This window comes from Pipra filicauda, unplaced genomic scaffold (assembly GCF_003945595.2).
Source record: "Pipra filicauda isolate LSUMZ 115617 unplaced genomic scaffold, ASM394559v2 scaffold27_size4233163_pilon, whole genome shotgun sequence".
NCBI classification, from domain to species: Eukaryota; Metazoa; Chordata; class Aves; order Passeriformes; family Pipridae; genus Pipra; species Pipra filicauda.
This window is the reverse complement of record NW_024104398.1, coordinates 2,000,970-2,021,182: the sequence shown is the minus strand read 5'-3', so window position 1 is coordinate 2,021,182 and position 20,213 is coordinate 2,000,970. Positions and strand designations below refer to the sequence as shown.

The 20,213-nt window shown below is 41.3% G+C and overlaps 1 protein-coding gene across 4 annotated transcripts; it reads left to right on the top strand.

Moving 5' to 3' along the window:
* Nucleotides 1–9,327: 9,327 nt before the first annotated feature.
* Nucleotides 9,328–18,340, top strand: LOC113992280 (alpha-1-antiproteinase 2-like). 4 transcript variants are annotated; one of them, XM_027729421.2, is made up of 6 exons: nt 9,328–9,350; nt 9,831–9,922; nt 13,663–14,328; nt 15,274–15,544; nt 17,337–17,484; nt 18,087–18,340. In XM_027729421.2, the coding sequence occupies exons 3-6, from the start codon at nt 13,680–13,682 to the stop codon at nt 18,279–18,281; spliced, it is 1,263 nt and encodes a 420-aa protein (XP_027585222.1). In that variant the 5' UTR covers nt 9,328–9,350; nt 9,831–9,922; nt 13,663–13,679; the 3' UTR covers nt 18,282–18,340. The 4 variants fall into 4 exon arrangements, with proteins under 4 accessions (XP_027585222.1, XP_039238616.1, XP_039238617.1 ...); XM_039382682.1 differs by having other exon boundaries at nt 9,831–9,935; XM_039382683.1 differs by having other exon boundaries at nt 9,831–9,962.
* The last annotated feature ends 1,873 nt before the right edge of the window (nt 18,341–20,213 follow it).

The following is a 20,213-nucleotide window of genomic DNA, read 5'->3' as shown; positions in this document are numbered from 1 at the left end:
ATTCTTTACAATGAGGATGGTGAAACACTGGAACAGGTTGCCCAGAAGGTTGGTAGATGTACCATCCCTGGAAATATTCATGTGTCTGAATGGGGCTCTGAGCAACCTGATCTTTTGCAGGAGGATTGGACTAGATGTCTCTTAAAGGTCCATTCCAAACTGAAATATGCTGTGATACTGTGGAAACAACATCATGTTAGTAGCAAACCCACTCCCCGTCTTGGCCTCCCTGACCCACAGCAAATTGTGAGCCCGAAAACTCTAGTGTCTGTGAGGCTATTTGACCATCCCTTCTGTTCAGTAGCTTGGGTATGATTGATCATCACAAAGACACAGACCAGCCTGACAGTGCACATTTTGTGAGTCAAACCGCAATATTTTCTGAAATATTTTCTTATTCGCAATCAGTACTTCCACTGTTTTTGCAGTCTTAGTGTTGGGTAAGAGATTTTCCAGGATGAGCTGAACACAGAAAGGCTTTTTCTTTAATTTTCCAGAGAACTGAGGAAAAGGAGATAAGAAAAAGCTCATGTCAACTCATTAAGATGCTAAATTGTTCATAAAATATTCTCATAAAATTAAATATGGGAAATATCAAGTTCACAGTTAAGTGACTGCAGCTACTACAGAGGTGAAAGATGTTTATGAAACAGATGCTTTCTGTAGTCACCTTTGGTACTCCACCAAAACTGACCAGCAGATCAGTAACTACAAAAAGCAGAAAGCATTTGAGAAAATCACTTATGAAGCCAAAGGTTTTGATCCCATAGGCAAAGTGATAATTCTTGTCAACAACATTTTACTCATTGTAGGAAGCACAATACAAGAATAGTATGTGCAGTCCTGCCTCATCTCACTCAGTGATGTCATTCATCTCTCCCAGTCACCTCTGTGATGCCAGAGAGGTCCTAGGGGCACAGTGTGATGCTACCCCCACTCAGCAGCAAGTGCCATGAGCAAGGACTGCAGCCCTGGAACACCTGGGAGGAAAGAACCATCTTCAGTGAGCTTGTTACTCCTAACCCAGCACTTATTTAAAGCCATAAGAGTGCTGAGAGCTCTCTAAACCACAAAGTGTGGTGTGAAATACACTCCAGAGGCATCAGCCTGTGGCTTTTTGGAGAGATGGATCATGCAGCGTTTAGCTGCAACATAGTGCATACTGACGAGCGTTTATGAACATTTGAGTGCAGTCACTCTGTCTCTGAGACCTGCAGATCTAGGGTGCATTTGTAAAAAAGCATACAGAAATTTTGATGTCTTGGCCAATTTTGTTCTGTCATTTGCAGCAAGAATAGTGACAAAGGTATTCTAAAAGATATTAATTTGCAAGCATACAAGTGTAATTATGGTGGGTATAGGGTTTTGAACTCTATTGATGTTAAAAATACCAGTAATCCACCTAAAAGTTTTGTAAAAGACTAAAAGAGTGTCATATTTCTGATGCTACCTGTAGTCTCAATTCAAAAAGATTTTGCATTTGCCTAAATATGCTTGAAGCAGGAAAATTTTTCCCAAGGAAGAGTATCTGGAGTTCCAGTGGCTGGTCATCTATTCAAAAACAATTTAGTGCAAAAAGTGTTGTAAGTAACTTGCAAAGACATAATTATACTGTTTTAAAAATGTTGAGATTTTTGATTGAATATTTATTGAAGAGTGCAGGGTCATTTCACTGTCAGATACTTTCACAACCAGACCCAGCAGAGGATTACTAGCTATGTTGCATACATGTGATAGAATTAAAACTATATTATTATATATTGTAGGTGTATTTGTATACAGTATTTAACATCTGCTACAAATAACTACAGAGCAGATGGGTGATTATGTAGTCTGTGTAAGATGATACCGGTTTAAACATGTCACAAGTACAAAGAAGTGAAACTTAACTTGTGCCAAAATCTTCACTCAGTTACCCTAATAATGTGTACAAGTCCCAGATATTGCAAGGAGTCAGTCTCCTGAGCAATACAAACAGTAACTTTTTAGTGGTCGTGAATAAAGACTTTGTTGATGTGGATGCAAAGTATTCTATAATATTTAAAACAGTAAAGTCACTTAAATGCTTTAATCTTTATTAGAGGTTTCTTTTCCTGAACAGTGGCAAATGCTTGTGTAGCCCAAGATTGTCCAGTTGACATGAGTGAATGGACCTGTTCAGGAAAATGAATGGGAACAAAGTATTCATCAAAACAGCCCATGCTTATTGGGAATTACTCAGAAGTGAAATTGTGCTGTTCCAAGCAGATGAGCAATGCCTGGACATACCTCTGTATGTACCTTCAGGAAGGGTCTGCCTACCCACAAGACATCTCATCAACCCAGACCCAAGCAATTCCTTCTTGTTTTGATGAAAAGTACGTTAATGCATCATTCCTAGCTAAGAACCTTTGTATGCTCCAGGGACAAGAGCAACCTCTCTGTGCCTGGGGGTGTCACCACTGGCTCTCACCCCAGCCCTCAGCTCAACTCAACAAGACAATTCCTGCTCTGCTATGCCTACACAATCCACAGCACTCTCTCATGGGTTGCTTGAATTAGACCAAAGACAGAGAGCTGTCTGTCAGAATGAGATTTATTTTATTTTCCTTTTCTTTAATTAAGGATGAGAGTGAACCACTACCCTTATGTTATCCATCTGTGGGGATACTGATGTGTGCGACAGGCCTGGCAATGTGCTTGGGCCTTCCTATGGTGCATGGGGTTTTCACTATCTTTACACAGCACAGGTGGGAGATATTTTCCAGTGCCAAGAGTGCAAGAACAGTCCTGTTTGCTCAGTGAAAAGTGTCAATGATTTTTTGTTCAGGGGACAGTGTTCTTAAAAATATTGGGTTGGACTGGACAGTTGGACTGGATTTACATTTACAGCTTCCCTCAGCTCCCCACCCCAGTTACAGATACCCCTTAGCTCCTCTGAGAGTCCCAGGTCCCTCTCAGGTCCAACAAAGGGTCAGAGAAGACTGTGCTTCAAAGTGAAAAGTAAGCCAACATTAAAGAAAAAGCAACAAACTAACCAATCAAACAAACAAAAAAAATTTTTCAGAGCATTGGAAAAGGATAAAAAAAGTTTTCTTAAAACAAAAGAGAGAGAGAGAGAGAGAGAAGAGTTAGGCAATTATAAGCTGCTCAGCCCAACTCCAGTGCTTGGGAAAATGCTGGAAATATTAGGAAAGCATCTAAAGATGATAAATAGCAAGAAAAAAAGAAAGATGACAAAATGAAAATGGTTTTGTCAAAAACAAACCACATCAGACCAACCTAATCCCCTCCAATGGCAGAGTAACAAGGCTTGTCATTAGGAAATAGTTGGGCTAAAGTACAGCTTAGCTAAGCAACAGCAAGGTTATATTTAGGGTCAGTAAGACATTATTGTCTTACATGACATATTCTTACATAAGGTACAGAAATGCACTACAATATTAGTGCAAGATTGGAAACAATTTTCAAAGGTTTTAGTGATCCAGCCTCAAGGAAAAATTGGGCTTTCTCAGGGGTGTGCTCTGGGTGTAGGCTGATTCAACATTTTCATTATCACTGGTATAAAACACCAGGTATGACGAGGGGGGGAGGCAGAGTGGAGCCCAGGGGCAGGATACAGCAGCTGGGTAGAGGGTTGTGGAGGATCCAGTTTTTTCTCTGGAAATGTAATGTCAAATCAGTGTCAGCAGGCAGGACCCCAGCAGTCCAAAAAGCACAGCACAGCCACCTTCATCCTGGCATTCTCTAACAGTAGAAGTTTGCAGTTAATATGTCCTGCTGAGGTGCCTGGCATGTGACAGCCCATCCAAAAGTCCCAGACTTTATCACCTGCAGTATCCCACACTACCGGTTTCTGAGGTGTGCATAATAATTGCTACAGATGGTGGATGGAACAGAAAATGAGATTCTATGGAAGACAAGACAATGCAAATGCTGGAGCAATCAGCCTAACATACAGGAGATGGTAGACTTATGGGGTTTAAAATCAAGCTAAATAATGAGCTAGTTTTCAGTCTGCTGGGTCTTTCTGTAAGTGGCCAGTCTTCAACTTCCTAGTCGTTTCAGAGAGATCTAAAGGCATCTGGGCAAAGGTGATGTGCTTTTTAAGGAGGTATTTGAAAGAAGAAAATGTTTCCACAGGGCATGTGCAGAAGTTGGTACCCCCTTGAGCAGTTTCCAAGGTTCAAATCTTTTATGGACCATATTTCTCACAGCTCAGGGCAAGAGGAGTGCAGACATTTTAAACCTGCAGCAGCCTAGGGCTTTTCTTCAGTGAAAAAAACAACTATTATCAAAAAAAGATCTAACATTGAGAATGTTCAGATTACATAATTTTAGAGCATAGAAACAACAGGTTCACTGAATCTTCCTCTTCCCCACAGTTCTCCAGAGGGAACAACTACAAACAAACACAGAGAGGAAAGCAATTTGACCACATAAAAGGTAAAGAACTATCGACGTGTTCTCAGACCCAATCACATATATTTTTTATTCATGGCTCAAGAAAGAAGAGCATAAGTCTACTCAGATAATAATAAATGTATATGTGCAAAATCAAACATGCATTTGAACATTTTCCAAACTCTGTTCTTCTGTGCTAAAGGATTTTGTCACCAGAGACAGCTCTCCCAATGGCTATCAAAAGCTTCCTCTTTGGAGATGCTTCTTGCACACTAAGGAAGCAAATGGATTTAAAACGCAACCTCTTGAACACCCCACTAAGGACACATCCTAAAACTTACCATCTTAATGGACATATGTGAAGGAAAATGGCAGTATCAAATGTTTCTTTGGTAGCAACTTACTTCTAATTTTTAAATAGCCCATTCAAGTTTGGCTGTTCCAAAGTTCAACAGTTTCCTTCTCCCCACCACACAGGCTATTAGAAAGTGTGTCAGTAGCTGGTCTGAAGTACAGGCATGTCTAGAGAAATCAAGGCAGCCACGTGGATCCTGCTGAGATCCAGTCAGTGCTGGAAACTTCTGAAGTCTCTGAGGAGAAAAGCAGAGTCCTGTGCAGTGTTGCAAGTCTGAGCATAGGCAGTATCAGAGGAATATGTGCCACATGCCATGGCTGTGGCATGCTGGGAGCGTGGCAGATGGTCCACCAGATTTGTATGTCCCCTGTGTGCATAACTGTGTGCTGTGCTCTGGCAGAGCCTGGGTCTGGGCAGCCAGGACGGAGGCTGTCTGCTTTCCCTGTGCTGCCTGTGCTGGGGCATACTAGGGGACAAGGGAGATGACACCTTCCTGGGGGGCTGAGTGCTCCAGGGAAAAGCCTCTGTACTCATGTGGTGAGAAGCAGAGGGGAGTCTCTTTGCAGGGTGAAATGCAAACCTGCAGTGCAAGTGGAGACAGGGACTCCTGAGAGCATGGTTTCTCAGTAATTTTTATTATAAAAGGAGAATAATTTACTTTGGAAGGCACCCCAATCCCACCACCTGGTCACAGCAGCACCAGCCTGGAATCTAACTCAGGTTGCCCAGGGCCATGTCCAGCCAGGTTTTGGATGTCTACAAGGATGGCAATTTCACAGCCTCACATGGTGATGTGCCCTTGTATTTCACCTCTCTGTGAATATCACTTTTCTTACATCTCTTTTATGTTTATCGTGTTGCAGCTTTCATCCCCTGCCTTACTCACTACCAGTGCACACCTCTGGCTCCATCTTCTCTCTAACACTGCCCATTATGTAGGTGAGAACAGCAAGTACAGCCTCTCCCTTTGCCTTCTTTTCTCCAGGCTGAAAAAAACCTGCTCCTCCAGCCTCTCCCCATTTGTCCTGGGCTTCAGCTCCCAGAGGCCATCAACCATCTCCAAGAGACAGCAAGGATGTAGAAGGATATGTCTGGCAGCAGCATCCTGCACTTTGGTCAGGTTAAAACAATTGTGAAACCACAGCCTGAGAAAAGAAAGAAGCAGACTCCAAGCCAAATTCTGGAAGTGATAGAAAGTAACAGTCTCCTTGGGACCCAGAGAGTCTATACTGTATTGCAGGAAGAGGTTGATGCTAGACTGGAAAAAAGGGAAGGGACTCACTGTCTCAGAGGACCATACTGTGTGTGTGTTCCCTAATTGGAGCTGGAATTAACATCTGAGCAAGACACTCCCCCTTGGAGTGAGCCCAGACCTACTGTGGAGGCTGGCAGGGGGCAAACACAAAAAACAAAGAAGCAACTTAAAGGTGAAGGTCTGCTGCATGGTCACTTGGAAGGACTGGAGCAGCCCCTTGACACAGTTGTACTTGATCTGTATTGGCACTTGTTCCAGCAGGTGACTGCTGAATTGTTCCATCTAACCTTTTCTTTTGAAGCATGGTGAGAAACAGAGCTCCACAAATTAAACATGGCCTGGCAGTGCAGAGAAAGATACAGCTTTCATCAGCTCCATGCTGACATTTACATTCAGCACTATTGTAAGAGGGACTCTGTGCTCTCTGTACTCCAGGCCTGGCAGTGCAGAGAAAGATACAGCTTTCATCAGCTCCATGCTGACATTTACATTCAGCACTATTGTAAGAGGGACTCTGTGCTCTCTGTACTCCAGGGGGCATTATCAGAACAGACACAATTCATTGTGTTTTAAAAAGGCTTTTAGAGAAATTAGCTAAATATTTTAAAAATACAAAAATGTTTCTGTACTAGAAAAGCAAGTATACAGTTCTTCTAATTTAAATAATTAATTCTTTTTGGACTACAGCTAGCCTGTTTCCAAGGGAATTCATGCTGGATGACTCTTGTTAATGTTGCCAATTTACTAAAAATTAAATAGTATTATTAAGATCTTTTAATAATAATAATATTTTAAAAACTCCAAAGTAACTTGGGGTTCAAAGTAATAAAACATCTACTGTTTCAGACCAAGAGGACCGAAGGGAAGGATTCCTGTCTTTCAGAATATCAGAGCACTGCCTACATAAGCCTACTGCCTGAACAAAGAGAGAGCTGCGAGTTCATATGCAACATATTCTAATTTCAAATATTGAAACAGTGTCTCTGCAAATTTCAAGATGGCTTACATGATTGAATGAAACTGTTGTGTATATGAGGAAAAAGAAATCAGTTTTCACATTGCATGTAACACTGGAGATTGATACAGATTAGATTTTTTTACTTCATTTTCCCTCTTGCACTCCCACAGAAACATCAGCAGGTGAAGGGCACTTTCAATTGCAAGACCAAATTGCTCTTAAATGAAGTCATGTTAGGTCGATTGGTTTTTTCTTCACTTTTCTCAGTAACTTTATTCATAGCTGCACTTTTTTTTTTTTTAATTGTGTTCTCATTTGTCTCTTGGTGCAAGTATTATTCATCTTCAGTCTGAATATGTTCTAGGTAAGTCTATGTAACCTCAGAGGCTGTTTTCATTTGTTAGTTTACAGAGAAGCAGGCTGCATTTGCCCAGCTGCTGGTTTTTCAGCCTGTAAACAATTCAAACACGTTTCATAGCAGTCTGGACCAAGTATTGAACTGCTCTGCTCACCTTTGTGCAGGTGAAAGAGGAGAAAGAGAGGAGAAGCCAGGAAGGAAAGGATTGGCAGCAGCTCCAACAGCCCAATATGCACGGAACCTTCTATGCTGAACCTACTAGTAGTTTTGCATGTGCAGTCATAATGCTTACCTTTATTCCTAACCCATAGGAAAATCCTACCAAAACATTTATCCCATTATTATAAAGCTTTTCTTTCTGAAAGACTCTTCCTTGAAAGTGTAGTACAAGAAAAGACATTTTCACTACATTGAGGTGCTGGAGCATGTCCAGAGAAGAGAAACAAAACTGGTGAAGGGTCTGGAGCACAAATCTTATGAGGAGCAGCTGAAGGAGCTGGGGGTGTTTAGCCTGGAGAAAATGAGATTCAGGGGGGACATTATCACTCTACAAATACGTGAAAGAAGATTGTAACAAGGTGAGGCTTCTTCTCCCAAGTAACAAGTGATAGGACAAGAGGAAACAGCCCCAAGTTGCTGAGGTAACCAGGAGAGGTTTAGTTTGGGTATTAGGAAAAATTTCCTCTTTGAAAGGATTATCAAGCACTGGAACAGGCTGCAGTTATCTAACAGACATGTAGATCTGGCACTTAAGGACATGGTTTAGTGATGGACTTGGCAGTGCTGGGTTAATGGTTGGACTTAGAGATCTTGAAAGGATTACCAAGCACTGGAACAGGCTGCAGTTATCTCACAGACATGTAGATCTGGCACTTAAGGACATGGTTTAGTGATGGACTTGGCAGTGCTGGGTTAATGGTTGGACTTAGAGATCTTAGATTTTCCAACCTAAATGATTCTATGATCCTACTAAGTATAGCACCTTTTCTCCTTGAATTGCCTATCTCCCAAGGGAATGCTCCTCCTCGGTGGAAGGCATTCACCAGGGCATTGACCTGTGAGTTTTTCCAGTCCATACCCACATTAGCACAACCCCTGTGGTTGCCCCTCCGTGGGTGCTGCAGGAGCACCCTTACAGGGGGATCATGTAAAACACAGGTGGTCTGACCACATGGGTCCAGCTCTGTGTGAAAGCATGCTCTGGTGTACTGGCCTGCCACTTCCTTGCCTGTCCTTTGGCAGTGTCTGCGCCTTGTGCCAGCTCACACTTGTGGAGCACAACACAGCAGTTTGTCCTTCAACCAATTGCTGCATGAGGTAAAGAGTGACCCCAGTCTGGCTGAGGTGGGCTGGGTACCATGGGCTCCTGAATGCCCATCTCTGCTTTCATGCTGCCATCCCTCCAGTAACCCTCAGCTACTACAAACATCAGTTTGTATTTTAACTATTAGAGATGTCCCTAGAAATTGGCCCTTATTAATGGCAAATGTAGATAATTAAGAAATAATGTATCATTTTAAACAAATATGCCAAAGAAAAGCAATGAAAAGTCTGGTGTAGAGGAAGCAAAATATTTATGTGCAAAATACTAACTTGAGATCTGGCTGCAACATTCATCCAGCTGTCTTTTCCTTAGGCTCCTGTCTAGTATTATATATATGTTTAATTTTACTCACTTCAGTACTTCTACTATATGAACTCATGCAGTTTACAGAAGTTAATGATGCATGTGAAGTATTTGGTAGAGTGAGCAGTATCTGGATTCCCAGCAGGAGGATGTGTAGAAATGCAGGAGGACTCTTAAGACTGTTCTAAGCAAAAGCAGGGTTTGGCCATGCATATACAGCAAAAATCAGGTGCCTGCCCCCAAAAATTGTCTTCACTGTTTACTCTGCACCATTTCTAAAGTAGTAACACTTGTCTGCCCTGGTTAATGTTTTCTAGAGGACGCTTTGCTTTCATAATGCTATTTAACAGTATAAATAAGAGAGGGAGCTGTGGGATAGTCCTGCTGAAGACAGCAGAATCCTTTGAAGCTGCTGTAAGTAGTGATTTTTTGCTTCCTATAGAGACTTCAAAAGTGTCTCCTCTTTTTGCAGGCAGTTGATTTTAAATCTTTTCATCTTAAATTGAAATCTGTCCTAGATAAAGAGGCTTTTATTGGGTCAACTGGATATAAAGGACATAGGCATCACAATTGAGGCAATGAGTTGCCTACACATTGTCAGGTGGCTGACAGAAGGAGTAAAAATCTAAAAACCAGAGCAGGGTATCTAGTTGCAGGACAGCAAGGTGATCTCTGGACCCAAGAAATCCTAAAAGTGGGACTTTCCGTGATGTACCCCCTGCTAGAAGAAATAGGCTCTGCTCCATTAAAAGCCTGAGGGTGGGTGATTAGAGCTTTTTTTTTTTTAATGTATTAGTGATTCTTTTTAAGTAATTCTGCTGATTTTTGTATTGAAGGTCTACAAGAAATACTTTGCTTAGGGGGTGGTATATCTATTGTCTGCTTCCCTTTCAGACGAGACATTGCACTAATCATCAGATTACAGGACCGTTGAGAGGGAAGGAGAGAAAACTTCACGTGCTCAGGGGAGTGAAGATCACAGTGAGGTCAACACTCTCAGTGAGCCAGAGACTGGGCTGTGGTCAGGTGTACACTGGAAAGTAGAAACTGGGAACCTGGTCTGATCTGTTCTTGCAGAGAGAAGAAAATCTCTGCTGTCTCATCTGACTTCCCTAACCACTGCACTCATTCTTTATTATCTACTTTTTCATCCTCTGGCCTCAGTAATGCTTCATCTCTGAGTGTGTGCATTAACTCAGGTTCAACAGCAAATACACATGATGGCCTGGTAGAACAGTGAAAGCTCATGTTCACCTGTTTCCAGGTAAAAGGAGGCCTAGAAGTGGGTGATGCCACTCTCTGGGTGAGCTCCACAATGCTAAACTGGCTTACAGAAGACAGAAGAAACAGAAAACAGCTCTATGAATAGTCACATGCATTTCTAGAGGATAATGTAAACTTGGCTTCCATGTTTCTGCTGTGAAAGGAATTACTTTTAATGAAATACAGTGGTTAGCTTCTGTGAAGAATCCAATGCCTTGGCTTGTGTTTGCAACCTTTTAGGGGCCTCAGGCATAGAGGCATCAAAACTCTGAATGACAAGAGAAGTAAATGTCTAGATGATCAGTCTGGAAAAGGCCCTGATCATGTCCGGGTGCATATAATGAAGTATGCAGAGAGCTTTCTGGCCAGCCAGGAAAACACATGAGTTTGTTGTGCTGTTTGAGTAGCTAGTCCTACAGCAGGATCCTGAGGTCATGTTCTCACACACAAATATGGCTAGTCAAGTCTTTCTTTTGTGGGTTTTTTTTGTGTGCTTGGGTGATTTTTTTATATATTTCTGAGTAGCTGATATTAGTTCAGCAGACCCCACTGATGGTGGTAGTGGTGGTGCTGTGTCTTGATATGCCTGGTGCTCCCATAGTGCAGCTTTCAGGAAACAAATTTCTCAGATTTCCTCATTCAGAAACAATTAGGAGGGTAGCAGCACCATCTGGTGAGCAAACAGCTTTTCTATTTCATGCCTGCATATGTCTGTGAGTAATGCAAGTTTTCATGTTGACTGAAATGAGATTATCAGGAGTACCCCTTATGGGAGAAGTATGGGATGAATATTCATCTCCTGGAATATTACATGGGACTCTAAAGGCAGAAAGTTGTCTTCAGAATTGTCTCTCCAAATCATAAAATCAGCCCCCAAATGGATAAATTAGCTATATCCACAAAGAAGCAAGTTCTGTCAGTCAGAAAACTCAGTCCAGCTCACTTCCAGGTTTTCTGGTGGAATTATTCTAGGGTAGCTTCAGCTAATCCCAGTGTTCTCCATTTTCTTGCTGAGTTGCATAGTAGGGAAGATTGTGTGAGAGGGAAGAGGTAATATACTCAGCAAATGTTATCACCAAGTCTACTACAGATAAATTGCTGAAAACACTGTCCTCCCAGCGTTGGCATGCGCTTGTGTCATTATCTGCTTCGATTGAAAGCTCTTCTTTAAGCAAGATATTCTTGAATACCACAAATGTATTGTCATTGTAACACACACAAAGAGAAGAAAAGAGGCAGAGGTAAATGTGGTTTTTTCCAGGTTATTCAAAAAGTCAGTGTAGATTTGGATTTTGAATTGAAGTGCTTTTCACTTCTACTGCCATGTTGATGGACAGACTGTTTTTTCTGGAGATTATATGAGTAAAGGTCTTAAAATAGGGAGCTTTCTGCAAACTTAGCTCCTTCAGGAAATTTCTTAAGAGCTTTATAGCTCGTGTTCTCAGATCTTTGCATTTTAATAAATCATTAGCAAGTATGCTTCGTAGGAAAATCCCTCAATCATTAAGGCCACGTGAGAATCTACAGCTTCTGTTTTATGCTGAAAGGGTCTCTGTTGTCAGTTTGCCACTGGTTGATCACTTGCCAACCTAGAAGCCACAATAATATCATATGAAATACTAAGTATCGAGTATGAAGTATTTGAGTATGAAGTTACAATCCCCAATGATTTTATGAAGGCTTAGATGATGGAAATTTTATTATAAAAGTACCTTTATGTTTCAAAGAAGGGACTGATGGAGTGGGCCATTTGTATCTTCAAGGCTTAAACAACAAAAAAAGACCTCTACAAACTGCAGCTACCAAGTCTCTTATAATCTTATGCTTTTAAAACCAAACATTATCAAGATTTTTGTGAGGGCTGACTCACGATTCTTGACTGTTTGTGATTGGCCAGTACTGAGTAACAGATGGATGATTCAGATTCAGATTGTATTTCATTATCTGTGAATTCAGAGTTGTAATAAAAGGAAATTAATTCCATGAAAGTACATAAACTAACCACAAAATGTGAACATGTCATAACTACATAGAGCAAAAATATCAGGATAGGGAAAATACCCTTCAGAAAATGGTAACCAATTTTTTAGAGAACCCTTACAGCAAACCCATGCTGTATCCACTAGCCACAGTTTTGAGGTCAAGTCAGTTAAATACCTTGTCTACTTTGTATTCCTACCACTGTAGGTGTTATTGCAAAGAGGTCTGCTTTTTAGAATTACTTATAACAAACATGTAAATGTTTGAATATTTGATTATAGCTTGAAAATGTTTTGTTATTCTAATAAGTCTAACTGTAAGTGGATATTCAACTACAAATATAACTTTCTCCCTCTGATGTTATAGATAAAGCTAGACTGTAAGCATAGCACTTTCTGACAACAGAAAGTCTCTCAAGTTGAATCATGCCGGAGATGAAAGGTGCTATTGCTGTAATATATCTCTCCTTGCACAATTTTAGCAAATATGGCTCATTATCTCCCCAAATCCTTTGCAACTTTTTCACCATTTCTTTGCCCTACATTCCTACTCTGAAATGAGGCCTATTGGGACAGTCATATTCCCATTTCCAAAGTCCCTTTGTAAGAGCTTATACAGTGCAGGGTATCAGCTCTGCAATGAAATGTAGCTATGACAGCCAAGTGTAACACATGGATAAATATATTGCCCTTCTACCAGTAGAGCATCTGATAAAAACAAGGCCTTGTTCTTTGTTAATGATATTGACTGCTTCTGATGAGCTGAAAATGAACCCACTTGAATGATTTTGGTGGTCTATGAAAAGACAGCACTTTGTTTCAGGTTCTTATTTAAAGCATTACATTATTTCTATTCTGGAAAAAAAACCAAACACCTGTCCCTTAGAGAGGTAGGGGTTTATATTTGGTTGCTGCTGAAGAACAGCCACTACTAATTTGTCCTTTCTTGAAATAGGATGCATTATCAATCTGACCAAAATTTTATTTAAAGATATCCTTCCTGCCTGTTTGCTCAAATGCTGTTTGTATGTAGCTACTAATTGCTACTCACTTGCATGAATTTCCTCTTTCTCCTTTTACTCATAGAACATCCAAACTTCTTCTATGATGAGCTTTCCAGAAATTATTTAGACCATTAGTGTCAAAAGCACAGTGGTACCGCAGTCTTCTAGTGATTATCCATGGTGTGTTTTCTGGTGGGATATGCTCCATTCTTCAGCCTGCTGAGGGTGCTGTGTATTCAATTAATCCATGCTGAATTTTGCCTTTGCGGGTATTTAGGGTGAGGGTGGCAGAAAAAGTTGGCAGACACTTGCCCGGAGGCCTGGGAAAATAATAGAAAGGAAAATCTGGCAAGAATTGGAGAACATGGAAACTGAGGACAAAAGAAAGAGATATGATTTTTTATTCAGCGGTAATGACAGAATAACTATTTCTACCTAATTAATTTACTTACCTTAGAAATATCTTCTTTTTTTTCATAGGATTTTAATACAAGAAGATGAAGAACTCATTCTACCTAAGTTTACTACTGGCTGGGTTTCATGCTGTTGCCTATAGTCAGCTCCCACCCAGTCACCACAATGGACATGATCCAAATGATCCTGAACACCATATGCATTATGGAGGTGAAGCAATTGCTTGCCTCAAACTTGTGCCAAATAATGCTGACTTTGCATTCCAGTTTTTTAAAGAGGTTACACTGGAGGCACCTGATAAGAACATTTTCTTCTCTCCTGTAAGCATCTCCAGTGCCTTTGCAATGCTGGCCCTAGGGGCTAGATCAGCCACTCAGACCCAGATCCTGGAAGGACTTGCCTTTAACCTTACAGAGATTCAGGAGAAAGAGATACATGAAGGCTTCCACAACCTAATTCATATGCTGAGCCATCCTGAGGGTGGGGTCCAGCTCAACATGGGGAATGCCATCTTTGTAACAGAGAAGCTGAAACCTCTAAAAGAGTTTTTAGATGATGCCAAAGCTCTGTATCAGCTGGAGGCTTTTACCACTGACTTTAACAATCCCCCAGCAGCTGAAAAGCAGATCAATGATTATATAGAGAGGAAAACACACGGGAAAATTACTAATTTGGTCAAGGACGTGGATCCACAGACTGTAATGCTTCTGGCTAGCTTTGTTTTCTTTAAAGGTAAGCATTCCAGGGTTCGCATTCACGTGATTCATCTTTACCAACAGCCCTAGTGTCAGCTGCCTCACTTCAAAGCTGGTCTGGGGAGAATTTCAAATGATCTTTGCTGGGCCAGAAGATCCCCTCATGGCACAGTGGAGGTGGTGGAGAGGTGGCAGGATCCTGCTCGGCATGGGGAGGGAGTTGTGGGCCACACAGGCTTGGTTGTCTTTGTGACAGCTCCAGAAGCTCTGCTCTGAGCCACAGCTGCCTGTGTGTTCAGCTTGAGCACGTGTTCGTGGGTTTAACCGTAACTCCTATTGCCCCATGTTCTTCTGATTTTCAGTAAAGGCACTGAGACTCATGCATGACCTAATCTTTTTAATACTTCTTTTTAAAAGTATGCATGATTCAATGGCCTAATTTACTACATACTCCTTTTTTTCCCCTATCAGAGTCCTTTATATATACACTAATATTTATATATGGAAAAAGCTGGTAATGAATAGGGAAGAACATTTTAAGGAAAAAAGTGGAAACACTGTGCATTTCTGATGTGGGTTAGATGATGTGCTCTTAAGCCTGATATAACACATCTACAAATTGAGGCCTATGATTAAAGTCAATAGAAATTAAATGCATGCAGTACATGAGTACATAGATTATGTTTACAGAAAGGCCACTTAGATCACCTGAACAGAAAAGCAGTGGTAGACACAAAGAAAATGCCTAATTATTTCATTACTGGCATCTGAAACACAAAGTGAAACTGGAATCCAATGCACTCTTCTGACCAGGTAAAAAGATTCTTGCCTTACTGTGATACACATTTTAAAGTGTTATGTTTGAAACTTCTGTATTTAACACATGGAGGAATAGGTGAATATTATTATGAGCTATATAAAATTTAATCTATGATGGGATAGAACATGGGATATTCAGTTAAATTCTCCTTCTTTGTATCAGGCAACTGGGAAAAGCCTTTTAAACCAGAGCATACCGAAGAAAGGGAGTTCTTTGTGGATGCTGAAACTACTGTGAAAGTCCCTATGATGTACCAAACGGGCAGATTTGACTTCTATTTTGATGAGGAGCTGTCATGCACTGTGGTACGGCTGCATTATAATGGCAGTGCTACTGCATTTCTGGTTCTACCAGCAAAAGGGAAAATGAAGCAGTTAGAGCAAACTCTGGACAAGGAAACCATCCAGAAATGGTCAGATCATCTCTTCCAGAGGTAATCTTCTGCCAGTCAGCTGCAGCAGCACCTATATTTATAGTATTTTACTCTTTTGGGAATGCAAAGACTATGAACTTGGTGATTCTGGGAAGCGAGTGGGTTATTTTTGGCTTGTGTGCCCTACCTGTAAAAATCTTGCAGCTGGTTTGTATTTAACTATTCTTTTGTTGATGCTTGAGTGATTTGCTGCTCTCCTAACCAGACTATCCTGATGGGCTTCCAGGAGTTCCGAATAGCAAGCCTAGATTGGTGTTTCTAAAATACTCCATCAAGTCAGTGGAATGGTGGCAATTTTAAGGCAAATCTTCTATACTGAGATTTCCACTAATGTGTTTTACCTCTCATATATCACCGAAACACCATGATTCAGGCCCATGTCTAAACCTCAAATGAACCATAACTTTTACAGTTTGTAGTATTGCATCCATACATAATACATCCTACACAAACATCTTCCTTACAGAAACCCTTGCATCACTCAGCAATTGTTAGAACGGGCAAGTGATTAATTGTGAATGTCCCGATTTTCTGGCATTTTGTTTCGAAACTGTAAAAATCTAATGAGGTTCAGTTAGCTTCAACCATTGACACTAACATCAGCTAACATGTTTTACAACCTTGTTTGTCTGGGAGGGATCTTAGCAACAGCAGATGAGTAATATCAGGTTAATATATGCTTAATTTACCAAGCTCTGCCCTGATTCACAACTAATAAGGCTGTGCAGTTCACACCCATGTATCTCAGTGCATCATCATAGAAATACCAGCACAGTTTGTAAAAACATAATGGGTAGCAAATTGAGTATAAGCTAATAATGTGATACCTCAAATATCAAAAATAAAAATGTGTCATTCTCAGCTGTAATATCAGGATAATCCTTCTCTAAATTAATTTGTGGTGCACGTTCATTCGAGATAAACACAGGAATAAGTACTTCATGGGAGAAACTGTGAGAACCAAATGGCAATTTCCGTTCTGCTGTTGAGGCCAGTGCTAGAGGTCCCATCCTCTTCTAATGCACCGGGCAGTATCACACAAAGGTTACAGAAATGCAGTTTGGATCCTGTCTGTTTTGCTATTCAACCCAAGCTGCCTCTGGGCAAGACAGCAAAAGACTTGAACTACCTAAAGGGTGATCACTGCTGCAGGTGACTTGGATGCTCTGAGCATCCCTGAACAGTGCGTGAAAAGAAATCCAGCAGAAAGCATACTAAGCAGGAGCTGTCTACAAATAGCTCACACTCAAAGGCAAACTTGATCATGGCCAGTCCACAGGAGGACATGGCCATGTCCAATTAGAGGACATGGCATCCAAAAATGCAGACAGCAGGGCCTTTCCTGAGCCATGTTGAATGCCACAGTTATGCCAGAAATACTTCTTTGCTTTGAAGTGCTGGGGTTTGCCACACTTCTCCCCAAGCAGACTTTGTCAGGACTTAACTTCAGCTCTCCACCTTCTTGAGCGACATGAGCTGTCACCTCAGCCCTCATCTTCTCTGACTGTAAAGCAGGGGCCTTGTTACTGTCCTACTTAGCAGAGTGCTCTCCGATTTCCTAAAGCAAAATACCAGATAAATACTATTATGATTACTATTATTATTATGATTAAGAATGATAGTGCTTCTATCAGCATGAAAAGCATCAGCAATTGAATTAGTGCCCACTGCACATTCAGGGTCCAAATCCCTGGGGTTTGACACTCATGGGAATTGCACAGCTTTCTCACCATCATTTATATTGGTGAAAAATTCTTCTCATCACCCACTATGTTTCTCTTCTACCTAACAGCTTTATGGATCTCTACTTCCCCAAATTTTCTATTTCTGGGAGCTATGAAATAAGTAACACCCTTAGGAAGATGGGAATTGTGGATGTGTTCACCAACCAGGCAGATCTCTCTGGCATCACTGGCACCCCAGAGCTGAAGGTTTCCAAAGTAAGTCTGTGGCTGCTTTTTTCTTTCACAAACACAGAGGAAAACCCCTCAGTGACAGCATCCTGAAACACCAGCTAAATACAGCTCCCAGCTTCCCAACTTGCCTGCAACAGGGCTCATTTAGGCCTCAGCCCGCAAGCTTACAAGAGGAGTTTGGTCCCTGGTGACACTGGAGATCAGATTAGATCACTGCATGTCTGTTTTTTCAAAGACCGGTACTGGCCAAGATTTTTTGGGCAGTAACTAAAACATGAGAGGAATATCAACCCTTGGCTCCTTGACAGGAACTGCTAATGCTTCCAGGCACACCACAGCCTGTCCTCCCCGCCTTGGAGACTCAGTTTTGGAGGTGCAGACAAACACTTATAGGTGGAGCCTCCATTCTTCATCCAATCTTTTGGACTTCTTTTTTTTTTTTTAGGGGATTTATGTAGCTCCATCCTGGTCCTCATTAAAGCAGCCATGACTACAACAATACAGCTCTTCTGCCTCTACTCACTCCTCAGTAGATGCCTCAAAGTAGGGCTGCTTTAAAAGGAGGCTGATTCATCCTTCAGGTGGCTGTTGACTGCCCAGAATGACTGTATTTTCTTTTTTCCTAGGTTGTTCATGAGGCTTCTCTGGATGTTGATGAGAGAGGTACTGAGGCAGCAGCAGCAACTGCTGCTGAAGTAGTGCCAATGTCTCTTCCTCCTACCATTGAATTCAACCATCCCTTCCTCATGCTGATTTTTGACAGAGATACAAACAGTACACTCTTCATAGGAAAAATAGTTAACCCAACTATCACTAGCTGAAGTGAAATATGACTTTTGTTTGCTATTACCAATTAAAGATGTGAAAATGCATGACATGATTCATTTCCATTTGTACCAGAGTGTATATTGTTCTTTTTCAGCAACAGTTTTGATTTTTATGCCATCGTCAAAAATTATTGGTATTGACCATGACAATTGCTGAAGAGGAAGGAAGGAAAATGTTTTAAATTCAGCTAGTAAAGAATGCCTTTTTTACTTTACTGAAGGTCAAAGAAAGACCCAAGATTTGCCAGCATTCAGAGAGAAACATATATATTTAAATGGAAGGCTCCTGCTTAGTATGTGATTGTCAGCCAGAATAGCAGACAAAATTATGAACATTTTTGCAAATAAAGCAGAAGTGGCTATAATTTACCACATGTAAGCAAACAAGAGATGGGAATAGTTGGATCAACATTGCAGGATCACAGGAAAAGGAAGCTTCTAATGGAGACAGCACTGGGAATATGAAAAGCTGCTTTCACCAAAAATTCTGCTTTCTGCCCCAGAACCATTTTATCATTCTTAGTATTAATCTAGTAACAAATCTTCCTGAGTTTCTTGAAGCTCAAAACAGAACTGGAGGATCAAATTCTGCTCTTGAACCTGAAGATTTTCAACCATGTATTGCCAATTTGACAGACTTAGATGGAGTAGCTTGCTTTTCATACATGTATCCATCAGTGGTGAGAAGGATGTAGATGAATGGGAAAGTGAGGTATTTGGATGGCAAGTACCCAAGCTGAGATTCGTGGAAAACCTATAATGGGGCTCTAAAAAATGGTAGATGTTTCAAATACTATCCTTTTACAGCCAAAAAAGTAGGTAGGGAGCACTCAATAAGCACATCACCTGACCCACGGAGTGGTGACAGGCACCTAGGTAGATCACAGGGCAGCTTGAAGGCTGACTGGTAACCATTTTCAATGGGCCTGCCTTGGCAACAGGTACCAGAAAGAGTACAATTGCCCCTTCTTTACCTAAAGTTGTGGAGTTTGGAAAGAGATGAAATGGTGTCCTGGCATTGGGAATGACGCTGGGAGCAGTCAAATGGCTTGGGAAGCTAACATAGCCAAAGCCAGGACTTGTGTGCCCTCCATGAAATTAAGAGCAAGTGTGATTTTATTAGTCTGCTGCAAAGCACTGTCTCCCCTATTGCAATCAAAAGGAAAGCCCCCTTTCTGCTCTTGTTCCTAGTAAATACCCCCCGTTAACTCTCATACATAGTGCTTGGTGGTGTTTTTTGACTAAACACAGTACATTTCTGGTGCCTTCTTGAACTCTCCTCCATTTGTTTGGGTGGCTTTGTGGCCCAGTGCCCAAAAGCGGCAAATAATAAGGCACCCTACCTGTGGAGGATTCTTGTCTCCCTGACACACAACTGCAGGGTGCAGCCTACATGGGATCAGTCTCAGCTGTTATCACAGCTACTGTTAACTTCTGTTAAGGAATGGGCATTCAGCAAAGCAACAGTGAAACCTCTAGGGAGGAGAGAGCTCAGAGGTGAGATCTTCAGCTATGTATTGAATTCCCTAGAGTTGTCGGACATAATTGATTTTAGTAGAGTGATTCTCAGGTTACATCAAGAAATGATAAAGGAACGAAGGCTGCAAATGTACAGTTACCTGTACAAGACTAAATATTGCCCACTCCCTTGTAAACCACTTCACAGTGGATGAAGACATAAACACAGAAATACAGTATAGTAGGAGGAAAGTTGTCCCCATGTGTTTCTGGGAGAGATGTGAAGACAAAGAGAATCTCTCACATCAGCTAAATTAGCTTTTGCAGGCTGTTAATCCATAACTCTGGAAGGGGATTCCTTCCTTTCCTACTCTTAGTACCTGTGCTCTCACAGACATGTGCCCCCTTCAGAAGCAGGATGCAGGAATTCTGTTTTCCTCACATGTTCCAGTAAAAAGAGCCCACAGG

Coding starts and splice junctions, on each gene's coding strand:
- LOC113992280 (XM_027729421.2), top strand. CDS start 13,680: ATGAAGAACTCATTCTACCTAAGTTTACTACTGGCTGGGTTTCATGCT. Junction 14,329..15,273: donor TAGCTTTGTTTTCTTTAAAG/GTAAGCATTCCA, acceptor TCTTTGTATCAG/GCAACTGGGAAAAGCCTTTT. Junction 17,485..18,086: donor CAGAGCTGAAGGTTTCCAAA/GTAAGTCTGTGG, acceptor CTTTTTTCCTAG/GTTGTTCATGAGGCTTCTCT.